Genomic DNA, 11,885 nt, shown 5'->3' on the forward strand with positions numbered 1-11,885 from the left:
AGGAGTTGAGCTGTTTGTCGTGGTTATCCAGTCTTTACTGGGATGGATGAAGGATCAGCTGGGTGCTGACCAGCTCACTGCATCACCACGTGCTCACTTCTGGAGATGGAAGGATCTTCTAGTTTCTGCCAAAAAAAAAGCTGGACTCTGTCTCTAGCACCCCGAGCTGTGGGAATGTTTTGGATTCCCTGGTGTTTCCTGTTAACCCTGTATGCCCAGTGAGCATCTGGAGCTGGGCTCAGAGCTCCCCTTGAGCTTTCTCCCAGYGCTCTGTGCAGGCAGAGCACACCGAGAGCTTGCTGGCAGTGCTGTGCTTGCTCTGAGGGGTTTCCTGCTGCCTGTGCTTGTCATCCCTGGCAGCTTTTGGGGCTGGATGAACAATCTTTAAGCCTTGGTTAAACAACTGATGGTTTCTGTTTCTGCTGTAACTTCCCAGGAGTAAATGGGGTTCCCTGAACAGGAGGAGCAAACTTCAGACTTACATAAAAGACTTAAACATAAAAGACTGATTGATGCCCTTGGATATTTCCTTAACACGTTCTTTTTGCTTTTCTCTTCCCTTAGATGTGACAGATGAGATGCTGAGCTTTTTCCTCACCCTGTTCCAAGGCCTGAGGGTGCAGATGGGAGTGCCTTTCACTGAGCAGATCATCCAGACCTTCCTCAACATGTTCACCAGGTATTGGACAGCACTGGTCACCCCTTTCTTGCCCCTCAGGATAGTTTATCTCACCAGCTGCTCACCCAGTGGGYCCCTGTCCCTAAACGGGGCTGGGGCTGTTTGCAGCCTTTGTTTCCAGACTTTTGGGCTGAATCTGAGGCAAACACTTCCCAGTCTRGAGTGACCCAGATCATGCACATCGTCCCTGCCCCCACACATTTCCCACTCTCCCACACAATTCTGGCAGTACTGGACATTGAACTGGGCTCTCACATTCCCTGCTTAGCTCCTGCCCAAGGTCTGAGGGTGTCCCTTCACTCATCCTTTGTCATCCAGGGGGTCTGTCAGTCCTCAGCCACAACCTCCCTCCTTTCTGTGGCTTCTTGCACTTGGCCTGTTTTAATTGAACATTTTAGAGGCATTTCCTGTTTCCCAGYAAATCAGGTGAGCCTGCAGACCTCTGGGAATGTTCCTAATGCCTGTTTGTGTTGCAGGGAGCAGCTGGCAGAGAGCATYCTCCACGAGGGCAGCACCGGCTGCCGTGTGGTGGAGAAATTCCTCAAGATCCTGCAGGTGGTGGTGCAGGAGCCAGGCCAGGTGTTCAAACCCTTCCTGCCCAGTGTGATCTCACTGTGCATGGAGCAGGTGTATCCCATCATTGCTGAGGTAGGGCTGGGAATGGGAACCCAGTGGGAATGGGAATGGGGAATGGGAACAGGGAACAGAAACGGGAAAGGGGAATGGGGAATGAGGAATGAGGAATGGGAACAGGCAGTGGGAATGAGGAACCAGGAACAGGGAATGGGAACGGAAAATGAGAATGTAGAATGGGAATGAGGAACGGGGAATGGGAATGGGAACAGGAACAGGAATGGGAACAGGAACAGGAATGGGAACGGGGGAAGGGGAATGGGAATGGGAAGGGGAATGGAAATGGGAGGGCATTGCTGGGGGTTGGTTGCAGTAAAGCTTTGGCTTTCCAAAAGCTGCAAGTGTCAGTCCCTGTGGGAGAGCAGTGAGTGGTACTGGAAGCGATTTGGGTGGAGGATTTTGTCAGGAATTTCAAGAAAAGCAGAATGAGGGAGGGGGTGAGAGCAGGAGGTAAAGCTCAAACTCAGCGCTGGATTCTGAGCATGATCCTACAGCTGCTGGGTTTGGTGCTCCCTGAGGAGAAATGCTTTGATGCTTGGCTGCAGAGCTCTGGGATCCAGGGGTTGGGTGGGATTCCAGCTGAGGAGCCTGCTCTGAGCTCTGTCCCCTCTSCTGCCAGCGCTCATCYCCTGATGTGAAGGCAGAGCTGTTYGAGCTGCTCTTCCGGGTCCTGCACCACAACTGGAGGTACTTCTTCAAATCCAGTGTGCTGGCCAGTGTGCAGAGGGGAGTGGCAGAGGAGCAGATGGAGAAYGAAGCCCAGTTCAGTGCCATCATGCAGGTACCTCCCCCATTCCCACCGTTATCCTKAACCTTCCCTGCAGTGCATGAAACACGGAGTCACGGAATTGTCAAGGTTGGAAAAACCCTCTGAGATGGTGTGCTGGAGCCATTTCCCAGCACTGCCAAGGCCACCACTGACCTATATCCCCAAGTGCCACATCCACATGGCTGTTAAATCACTGTAGGGATGGTGACTGCACCACTGCCCTGAGCAGCTCTGTCAGTGTCTGACCACTCTTTCCATGAAGGAATTTTCCCAATATCCAACCTAAACCTCCCCTGGCCCACCCTGAGGCCATTCCCTCTCCTCCTGTCCCTGTTCCCTGGGATCAGAGCCCGACCCCCCTGGCTGCCCCCTCCTGTCAGGGAGTTGTTCAGAGCCACAAGGTCCCCCCTGAGCCTCCTTTGCTCCAGGCTGAGCCCCTTTCCCAGCTCCCTCAGCCGCTCCTGGGGCTCCAGCCCCTTTCCCAGCTCCATTCCCTTCCCTGGACAGGCTCCAGTGACTGTCTTGCCATGAGAGGCCACGTGGGCACATGTGGGTGATGGGTTCAGATGTGTCTTGATGGAGCTTTTGCTTCCAGGAACTGCTGAAAGTGAAAGTTGCAGAGGAGTGGCCCCACTGCTGAGCTCACAAGGCRCAGTGCCATGCAGGCATGAGGATGGAATGTTAATTCCTTTGCAAGCCTCATCCTGCAATAAAAATACATTATTGACACTGACCCATTTAATCCCGAGTGTTGTGGTTGGCACTGGGGAAAGTTCTTGGAGCAGGAAAAGTTTTCCTGAGTGTGTTGGTTCACAGGGRTTTGTTGTGTTCTGTACCACGGGATCTGGTAGGGAAAGGTCAGTGGGGTGACACCTGGCAGGCTTTGGCCTGGGAAATAGAGAATCATGGAATGGTTTGGGCTGGAAGGGACCTGAAAGCCCATCCCATCCCACCCCTGCCATGGGCAAGGACACCTTCCACTGTCCCAGGCTGCTCCTTGCTCCCAACCTGGCCTTGGGCACTGCCAGGGATCCAGGGGCAGCCACAGCTTCTCTGGGCACCCTCAGGGTGCCAGGGCCTGCCCACCCTCCCAGGGAACAATTCCTTCCCAATATCCCATCCATCCCTGCCCTCTGGCAGTGGGAAGCCATTCCCTGTGTCCTGTCCCTCCATCCCTTGTCCCTCTCCAGGCTCTTGGAGCCCCGTGAGGCACTGGAAGGCAGGGACAGAGCCAGTGTGTGCACAGAGCCAGCAGCAGCCTTCTCAGGTTGGGAAATTGGAATTTGCAGGGCTAACAGACTGTGCTCCATGTGTTACTGAGGTCAGAGCTGGCCAAAGGAGTTCCCTTGCATTTCCAAACCACTTCAGCCTGCAGGTGGGAGGACTTGGAGAGAGYTGCCCCATCCTGGAGTGCCTGGAGTCCCCTCTGGAGCACATATGGAGAGGGAGCTCCTGCCCTGGATGAACTGTGTCCTGTTTCTCTCTGGCCTTCCCTTSTCTCACCACCTTCTGGTGTAAATGAAGCCCAGGCTGCTCCTTGGACAGGGCTGTCCAAGCTTCTCTTTCACCTGGAGCTGTGTAACTCTTCCAGACTCACCTGAATGCCTCAGTTGGGAAGATATTTGTATAAAAATCTCAGTTCAGGTTGGGTGACAATACTGCACTGCTTGTTTTACTCCTTGGCTCCTGCTCTGATAAAAACCCTTATTTAATGTTCTATACATGTTCCACRGGCAGTGCTTTGTGTGGGGGATATTAATAACCTGTGTGCCAGTTTCCAMCTGAGATCTGAGGCCAGAACTGGCTCAATCTTGATCAGATCTGGGTCATTTTTGTCCATTTGACCATAAATGGGGCATGTRGGAGAATAAACTCTTCCGTTCACGATGCCTTGAAGAGGAGCTGTTAAAATCCTGTGCCTGTCTGTACAGAGCTGACCCCTGTACAGTATTTTCGTGGTGTTCAGGTGGAAAAGTTGTTTGATCCCACACTGGGCAGCCCTGCCAGACCAGTTCAGGGTCCAGCAGGTTTTGTTCTGGGCTCTCCAYTGCTTTGGTCATGTCCAGCACAGGCTGTCAGGGCCCATTCCCAAATTCTAATTCAGGGCAGTGATGTCTGCTTTGGCTTCTGCAAATCTGATGGAAGAAATAAGATCAATTTTAGGGTGTGCAGACATACCTCTAATATAGAAAATTTGTTTGAAAACAAACTCATATTCTATACTCAACTGAAAAACAGTGTAAGTATTTGTTAGGGTTGGAAAAATTAAGAAAATATCTTTGAGGAAGCACCAGCAATTGGGAATTGTGCAGTCTTTTAAAAACAGTTATACACACCCAAATCAGTGTCTGTCCTGTAATAAAATTAAAAATACTTCACTATTTTTGCCATTTCAGTGGCAGAATTTATATTCATGATCATATCTTTTGCTAGCTTGCTGCACTGAGGCTCCCAGGGGTTTATCCTGCTGCCAGGGTGCAAATGCTGTTGTTTTGCCTGGCAGGGCTGATGTTTGTGGTGTTTGCCATCCCCTCTGACTGTGCTTTTTTGGCAGGCATTTGGCCAGTCCTTCCTGCAGCCTGACATTCACCTGTTCAAGCAGAACCTCTTCTACCTGGAGACGCTGAACACAAAGCAGAAGCTCTACCACAAGGTGGGTCCTGCCTGACCCTGAGCTCTCTGTGCATGGCAGGAGGTGGGAGCTGTCCTGGGGAGGTTTTACACTGCTCAGAAAGCCAGCTCAGGATTGGGGGGGTTTGTGCCACAGCCTTGGAGTGGTTGGAATGGCGTCACCATCTCCCTGATACTGGGAACGGGAGGGATTCCAGCTGCAAGGCAGCCAAAGGCTGGAAGTGTTCACTCTGACAGGGACAGCAGAGAACACACAGGGACAGCAAGATTTGTCTGGGGAAGCAAGAATTGTGATCATCAGTGGGACAGAGCCCCTCCAGCATTCCCACCTGGGCCGCTGCAGGTGTCCAACATTCCCAGGTCACTGCCAGTGTGAGTCTCCATCTCTCCTGCACCCATCCTCCAGGCCCTCTCATCTGCCACTGTTAGCTGCTGCCATGAGGGATGACAGCTGGRATCCAGGGAATCTGATCAGCCTGGGAAAGCAGAGCTTCCAGTTGCTCATCTGTGGTCACAACTGAGGGACAGCCCTTAACATTCACAGGTGCCTGGAGCAGAATTTTAGGTACCTGGTCACATTCTCTGGCTCCCTGGAGCATTGTGCAGGGCTACACCTGACTTGAGATGGAATGGGATTTGCCAGTGCTTAAACTTGGGTCAGAGCATGGAATCACGGAATGGTTTGGGCTAGAAGGGACTTAATTGGTTTGACCTGCCTGCCATGGCAGGGACACCTTCCACTGTCCCAGGCTGCTCCAAGCCCCAATGTCCAACCTGGCCTTGGACACTGCCAGGGATCCAGGGGCAGCCACAGCTTCTCTGGGCACCCTGTGCCAGGGCCTGACCACCCTCCCAGGGAACAATTCTTTCCCAATATCCCATCCATCCCTGCCCTCTGGCTGTGGAAAGCCATTGCCCCATTATCCAAAGTTCCTCTCCATCTCTCTTGGAGCCTCTTTAGACACTGTAAGGGGCTCCAAGGTCTCTCTGAAGCCCCAAACCATGAGGTAAGTGTGGCCAAATTCAATGTTACCTTTCAAGCCAATACTATTTGAGCTTATTTTAGCAATTTTTGATCTGGCTTAGTTTAGAAAATCATCTCAGTGCTCACCAGAGTTTGTAAACACGGCCGTAGCCATGGCTGCTCTGCCTTGCTGGATTTGTCCTTCTGTGGGGTGAGTGAAGTCCCCTAACCCCGTGCCCCTCTCCCTGTGCAGAAGATCTTCAGGACCACGATGCTGTTCCAGTTTGTGAACGTGCTGCTGCAGGTGCTGGTGCACAAATCCCACGACCTGCTGCAGGAGGAGATCGGCATCGCCACCTACAACATGGCCTCGGTGGACTTCGACGGCTTCTACTCCGCCTTCCTGCCCGAGTTCCTGGCCAGCTGTGATGGCATCGACTCCAACCAGAAGAACGTGCTGGGCAGGAACTTCAAAATGGACAGGGTGAGGAGGGGAGCTGCAGCAGGGCAGGATTCCTGGCATGCACAGTCCCTCCCTCCCCACAGCAGGCAGCAGGCTCCAGGCAGTACCTTTTGTTCCCAGCACTTCCAATCCCCAGCCAAGGATTTCTCACTGCAGGTAGCAGAGCTGCCATCTCCTCCCTCAGGCTGCAGGATGCTGTGGGAGTGTGGGAATGTGTTTCCTGGAGGAAGTTTCTGTTGGGTTAGRCTGACATTTTGCAGAGTGGGATGCTCAGGTCCTTGCCTGAATCTCATTCCAGCTGCTGGCCAGGTGTTTGAGGGTTACAGTAAGGACWACAGCAGAGGCTCACAATTCCTGCAAACCCCTCGTGTGTGGGAAGGAGATGGGTGTGATAGCATGGCACAGCAGCAGGTTCTGCTTTCCATCTATTGAGGGGTGTCCACTGAGCGCTTCCTCTCCTGGCGGAGGTGATGGGGATTTGAGACCAAGGGTGAGCGTAGGAATGGAGCCCTGGGAGAATTGCTTGGCTCTGGAAGGCAACTGCTCTTCAGGAACATTAAACCTTGGTACAGAATGTGTGACACCCAGGAGCCTTGGCAGGAGGGCATCAAGGAATTAGTGCTGATCTGCTCTGGAGCCAGGCTGGGAGAGCTGGGGGTGCTCAGCTGGAGAAGAGAAGGATCCAAGGAGAGCTCAGAGCCCCTTCCAGGGCCTAAAGGAGCTCCAGGAGAGCTGGAGAGGGACTGGGGACAAGGGATGGAGGGACAGGACACAGGGAATGGCTTCCACTGCCAGAGGGCAGGGATGGATGGGATATTGGGAAGGAATTGTTCCCTGGGAGGGTGGGSAGGCCCTGGCACAGGGTGCCCGGAGAAGCTGTGGCTGCCCYTGGATCCCTGGMAGTGYCCAAGGCCAGGCTGGATGGGGCTTGGAGCAGCCTGGGAYAGTGGAAGGTGTCCCTGTCCATGATAGGGGATGGCATTGGATGAGCTTTAAGGTCCTTCCCAGCCCACACTATTCTAGGATTCCATGACCATTCCTGTCGTGCCCAGCGGCACGATGAGGAGCCAGAGCCAGGAGCAGAGCCTGGATGCCTGCATGGAACAGCTCTGCTCCACAAACACGAGTTCCCTGGGCTCAGGCTGAGTCAGAATGGATCTGCCCATGTGTGAGCACCCTCGGGCTGTTTGCCCCTCTCGGTTCCTCTCTGTTCCCCGCTGTCACTCTGCTCTCAGCAGTCGTTTTCTGCTCCCTTGCAGGACCTGCCCTCGTTCACAGTTGTTTTCTCCCTTGCAGGACCTGCCCTCGTTCACGCAGAACGTGCACAGGCTGGTGAACGACCTGCGCTATTACAGACTGTGCAACGACAGCCTGCCCCCCGGGACTGTGAAGTTATAGTGACTGCCCTGGACTGCTGCCATTCCCGAGGGAAGGGCTCCGCGTTCGGTTTGCCACCGCCCCCTCCGCTCCCGGTCCCGGGCTGTGCCGGCGCTGCGGGCCGGGGTCCCGCCCGTGCCACGCCCTGGGCTCAGCACGCAGCACCACAGCTTCCTTTGAGTTCGCCCTCCCCGCCCCGAGGCCGCAGCTGGAGCCGGCAGGATGTGTCTTAACGCCCAGCCCGGGRCAATCCCTGGCCCCGGGCTTTCCCTCTGCTCCCGTAGCACTTTGTTGCATCTGGAGGTGTCTGGAGAGATCATGTCCGTATCAAACGCGAGGCAGAAGCGCCAAAGACCACTTCAGACATTCGTACCTTCGTGTCATTCCACCTTCCTGCCCTGCCCAGCTCTCGGAGGAGGAGTCTCCTGASTGTTGGGACTGGTTTGGCACTTCTGTCACTCCCTTTGTTTTTAAATTGCCTTGAAAACCTCCCCGATGTTGGCGGGGATTTAGAGACTTTTTTTGGTTTTTTTTAAACGTTTTCTCATCATTCCATTGTGATACTAAAACAACATGCTTAATGGGAATAAAGTGCTTACTTTGTTGTTTTAAATAACTGGGGACCRGCTTAGCTTCCCTCTAGGTCATTCTGTAAACGAACACGATTTGAGATCCACAGCTTTTCCCAGGATCAGGAATGAGAAGCAGCCAGCAAGGATCCCAACAAGTCCAGCAGCTCCTGGAGGGTGCAGATYGGTGGTGGTTTCTTCCTCTGCTGTCTCCTCATGGTTTTCCCCGGGTATTTTCTGTCATATGTTGTGGTGATCTGTTCATTCCCTCCACACTGTTGTCTGAATCRATCATGAAGTGCCTGCAGGAAGCAATCCCACATTCCCAGCTGGAAGCTGAACTTCATCCAGGGCCAGGGACCCAGTGGTGCCCAGAGCTCCCAGCCCTGGCTCTGGCAGGGGCTCTGGTTCCCCATTCCCTGTGCCATGGACAGGCAGGGAGGAAAGGAGGAGATAGGGATCCATCCCARCCCTCACAGGCTGTTATTTGTCGTGTGTGCATCCAGGATACTCCTCAGCCCTTCAAAACAGCACCAATTTGGGGAAAAGGCTCAAAGCAACCAGGCTTTTCCATGAACTTGTCAATCTGCTCTCCCAGGAGGAGTCTCTGGAGTTTGGGATGCATGAGAAGCTCCGTAAAGGATGATTTCTCAGCCTGGGCTTGGAGAAGTGACCTGAGGGGCTCCCACCTGGGCAGTTCCTCTGCCCCCAKGGCCTTGCACCCCTTCCCCAGCACCCACTACGTGTCCAGGGCAGGTCTGCATCCCACAGGAGGGGCACTGCCCCGGCTGCTCCCCACTCTGGCCCTTCCCAGGGCTGGGGGATCCCCTGTGCCCATCTCAGCCTGGCAGGGGCTAACGCAGCCTCTCTGCGCCTGGAAAATCGAGGGCAAACAAAGCACGAGGCCGGTTTGGTTCCCGGCAGGGTCTGGCACCCGTGGGATGGCTGCGGTTGTGCTCCCACCCTGGCAGGGCTGGGCACTCCCAGATGGGATGTTCGGAGTCGGGACGCGCCGTGCTGGGATGCTCTGGACCGGGAGGATGCTCCGTCCCGGGATAGCCCGAGCAGGAGCGGCCCCGGCGGCTGCTTTAAGGGGAGGGACGGAAGCCTGAGCCGTCCCCGGGACGGGGCCCTTTAAAGCCTCCGCGGAGCGGCCGAGCGCGGGTCCGAGCGCCGGGGCCGCCATGGGCTCGCTGGGGCGCTGCCTGGCCCGGAGGCTCCCGCGGGGGCAGCCGGGCCTGAGCCCCCCCGGGCCCCGCTGCTACGGCTCCGGTGAGACACGGCCCCGTCCCTGTCCYGCCCCCGGGCACCCTGTCCCCACCCCTGCTCCAGAGGACCCGGCTCCCATCCCTGGGGGCCTTCAGCCCCTGCCCCGTCCTGTCTCTGGGCACCCTTTCCTCACCTCTGTCTTACCCCTGGGGACCCTGTCCCCATCCCCACCCTGTCCCCGTCCCTCTGCCTGTCCTGCCCCTCAGTGCTCCTGTCCCATCCTGTCCCCATGGTGCCCGGTGCCCCATCCCCTCCCGCTCCCCCAGCGCCCTTGTCCCTCCATCCCGGCCGGGTGGCGGCTCCGGGGCTCCTTCAGCCCTCTGTGGGGTGAGCCGGTGCCAGGGGCTGCTGTCCCCTGCCCCGTGTGCCGGGATGGGGCAGCGGCCCGAGCTGGCGCTCCCTGAGTGTCCCGAGGGATTTCGTGTCCCCAGGGCTGTGTTGGGGGGACGCCTGGGAGGACAGGGCAGGGTCCTGGCAAAGCCCCGCTCAGCAGTGCCGGGGAGGCGGGTGAGCTCATGGGGTCGCTTTGTCCGGCTCTGTCCCCGCCAGCCCTGCGGCCACCCGGCCTCGCAGCCCGGGACGGGTCCCCGAAGCCTGGGATTGGCAGTGCAGCGCGACAGTTTGGTGTCCTCTGTCCCTTYTCCTCCTTCCTGTCTCCTCTGTCCTTCCAGCGGACGGGATGCGCTGTCCCTTGGGGCGTTTCTGTCCCCTCCGCGGCGCAGCTGTGACAGGGCCAGGGGCGGGTGAGCCCCTGCTGTCCCACGGGTGACAGCGGCGCCGGRCCTTGCCGTCCCACGGCGCTCGATTTTCTGCTCCACCAACGGAGGGCTGTGACCAGGAGCCCTCCGGGCAGGGGAAGGACCCGGGGCCGGGCAGGAGGTGGCAGAGACATCCCTGGTTTAAAGGATGTTTCCGGGCCATAGACGTGTCCCCAGCACCCATCAGGGCTGAGAGGCACAGCTTGTCCAGGGGACATGGCCCGGGGATGGGATGGGGACWGGGATGGGGACGGGTAGCCGCTGGCGCCGAGCACAGTCCGTGGTGCCGAGGGGACAGTTTGGGGTCCTGCCCGTGTCCYGTGTCCTACCCTGAGCCGCGGTCCCCGCGCAGTCCCCGCGGCGCTGCAGGAGAAGACGCTGGTGGTGGCCAAGCCGGACGCGGTGCAGCGGCGGCTGCTCGGGGACATCATCCAGCGCTTCGAGCGCCGCGGCTTCAAACTGGTGGCCATGAAGCTGCTCCAGGTAGCCGATCCCGGCACGGAGCGCTGCTCCAGACCTGGCCCGGCGGTGCCGGAGCGGGTGTGGCCGAGGGCCACTGCCCGGTTGTCACTGTCACCGCCGCTGCCGCAGGTGGACCGGAGGCTCGTGGAGCAGCACTACGAGCAGCTGCGGCAGAAGCCCTTCTACCCCGCGCTCGTCGCCTACATGACCTCGGGGCCGGTGGTGGCCATGGTGAGGGGACAGCGCRGGGGTGCCGGGGGTGCCGGGGCCGCGGGGGCTCAGCTGTCCCTGTCCCGCAGGTGTGGGAGGGCTACAACGTGGTCCGGAGCACGCGGGCCATGGTTGGGGACAGCGGCGCCGTGGGGACCATCCGGGGCGATCTCAGCGTGCACATCACCAGGTAGGGCGGGAGCGGGGCCGGGAGCTCGCGGCGTGGCACTGTCGCCATCCCTGTCCCCTCCCAGGAACGTGGTGCACGCCAGTGACTCGGTGGAGACGGCGCAGCGGGAGATCGGCTTCTGGTTCCAGCGGGACGAGCTGGTGGCGTGGGACAGCAGGGACCGCGACAACATCTACGGGCTCTAGGGCCGGACCCGGCCTGGGCACCCCGCCCCAATAAACCCCGCTGCTCCAGCCCTGACTCCGGTCTCCTCCCTCAGRTGTCCCCAGCAGGGGCTGGGGGGCTTTGGGAAACACTCGCGACAGTAGTGGGAAGCTCTGGGAGSCACTGGGATGTCACTGGAAGGGAGATTGGGGTGATTCTGGGAAGCTCTGGGGTGCGTTGAGGTCACATCAGAGGGCACTGGGGTGATACTGGGGAGCTCTGGAAGGCACTGCGTGATCCATGGAGGGCACTGGGATGTCCCCAGAGGGCACTGGGGTGACACTGGGGAGCTCTGGAAGGCACTGCGTGATCCATGGAAGGCACTGGGATGTCCCCAGAGGGCACTGGGGTGACACTGGGGAGTGCTGGGGTTGTGCTGGGAAGCTCTGGGATGTCACCGGTCTGTCCGTGGAAGGTACTGGTTAGTACTGGGAAGCTTTGTGAGGCACTGGGATGCCCATGGGTGGCACTGGGTTTATTCTGAGGTGCATTGGGATGTCCTTGGGAGGCTCTGAGAAGCTCCGGATGTCCGTGGACTCTTCCTGGGGGGCACTGGGTTGGTCCTGGGAAGCTCTGTGAGAAACTGGGATAGTACTGGGGAGCTCTGGGCTGAACTGGGCTGTCTTTAGGGGCACTGAGGCAGCACTGGGAAGCTGGGGAAGGCACTGGGCTGTCCCTGGAGGCACTGGAGCAGCACTGGGAGGCTC

The 11,885-nt window shown here is 57.7% G+C and overlaps 2 protein-coding genes across 2 annotated transcripts in view; both read left to right on the plus strand.

Annotated features, from left to right (window-relative positions):
* Nucleotides 1–8,139, plus strand: part of XPO6 (exportin 6) — a 46,303-nt gene extending 38,164 nt beyond the window's left edge. The window contains exons 18-23 of the mRNA XM_057372434.1: nt 565–679; nt 1,156–1,327; nt 1,932–2,093; nt 4,636–4,734; nt 5,930–6,160; nt 7,436–8,139. Of these exons, the coding sequence (XP_057228417.1) occupies nt 565–679; nt 1,156–1,327; nt 1,932–2,093; nt 4,636–4,734; nt 5,930–6,160; nt 7,436–7,537 (881 nt within the window). The 3' untranslated portion in view covers nt 7,538–8,139. The remainder of the gene's footprint in view (nt 1–564; nt 680–1,155; nt 1,328–1,931; nt 2,094–4,635; nt 4,735–5,929; nt 6,161–7,435) is intronic.
* Nucleotides 8,140–9,223: 1,084 nt separating this feature from the next.
* Nucleotides 9,224–11,279, plus strand: LOC130577181 (nucleoside diphosphate kinase, mitochondrial-like). The gene is made up of 5 exons (XM_057372343.1): nt 9,224–9,357; nt 10,465–10,595; nt 10,704–10,805; nt 10,874–10,974; nt 11,039–11,279. Exons 1-5 carry the CDS (start codon nt 9,270–9,272, stop codon nt 11,157–11,159), a joined length of 543 nt encoding a protein of 180 aa, XP_057228326.1. The 5' UTR covers nt 9,224–9,269; the 3' UTR covers nt 11,160–11,279.
* Nucleotides 11,280–11,885: the final 606 nt, after the last annotated feature.

The sequence above is a fragment of the Malurus melanocephalus genome, unplaced genomic scaffold, assembly GCF_030028575.1.
Source record: "Malurus melanocephalus ecotype Western Australia unplaced genomic scaffold, MMel_1.1 scaffold_170, whole genome shotgun sequence".
Lineage (NCBI taxonomy): Eukaryota > Metazoa > Chordata > Aves > Passeriformes > Maluridae > Malurus > Malurus melanocephalus.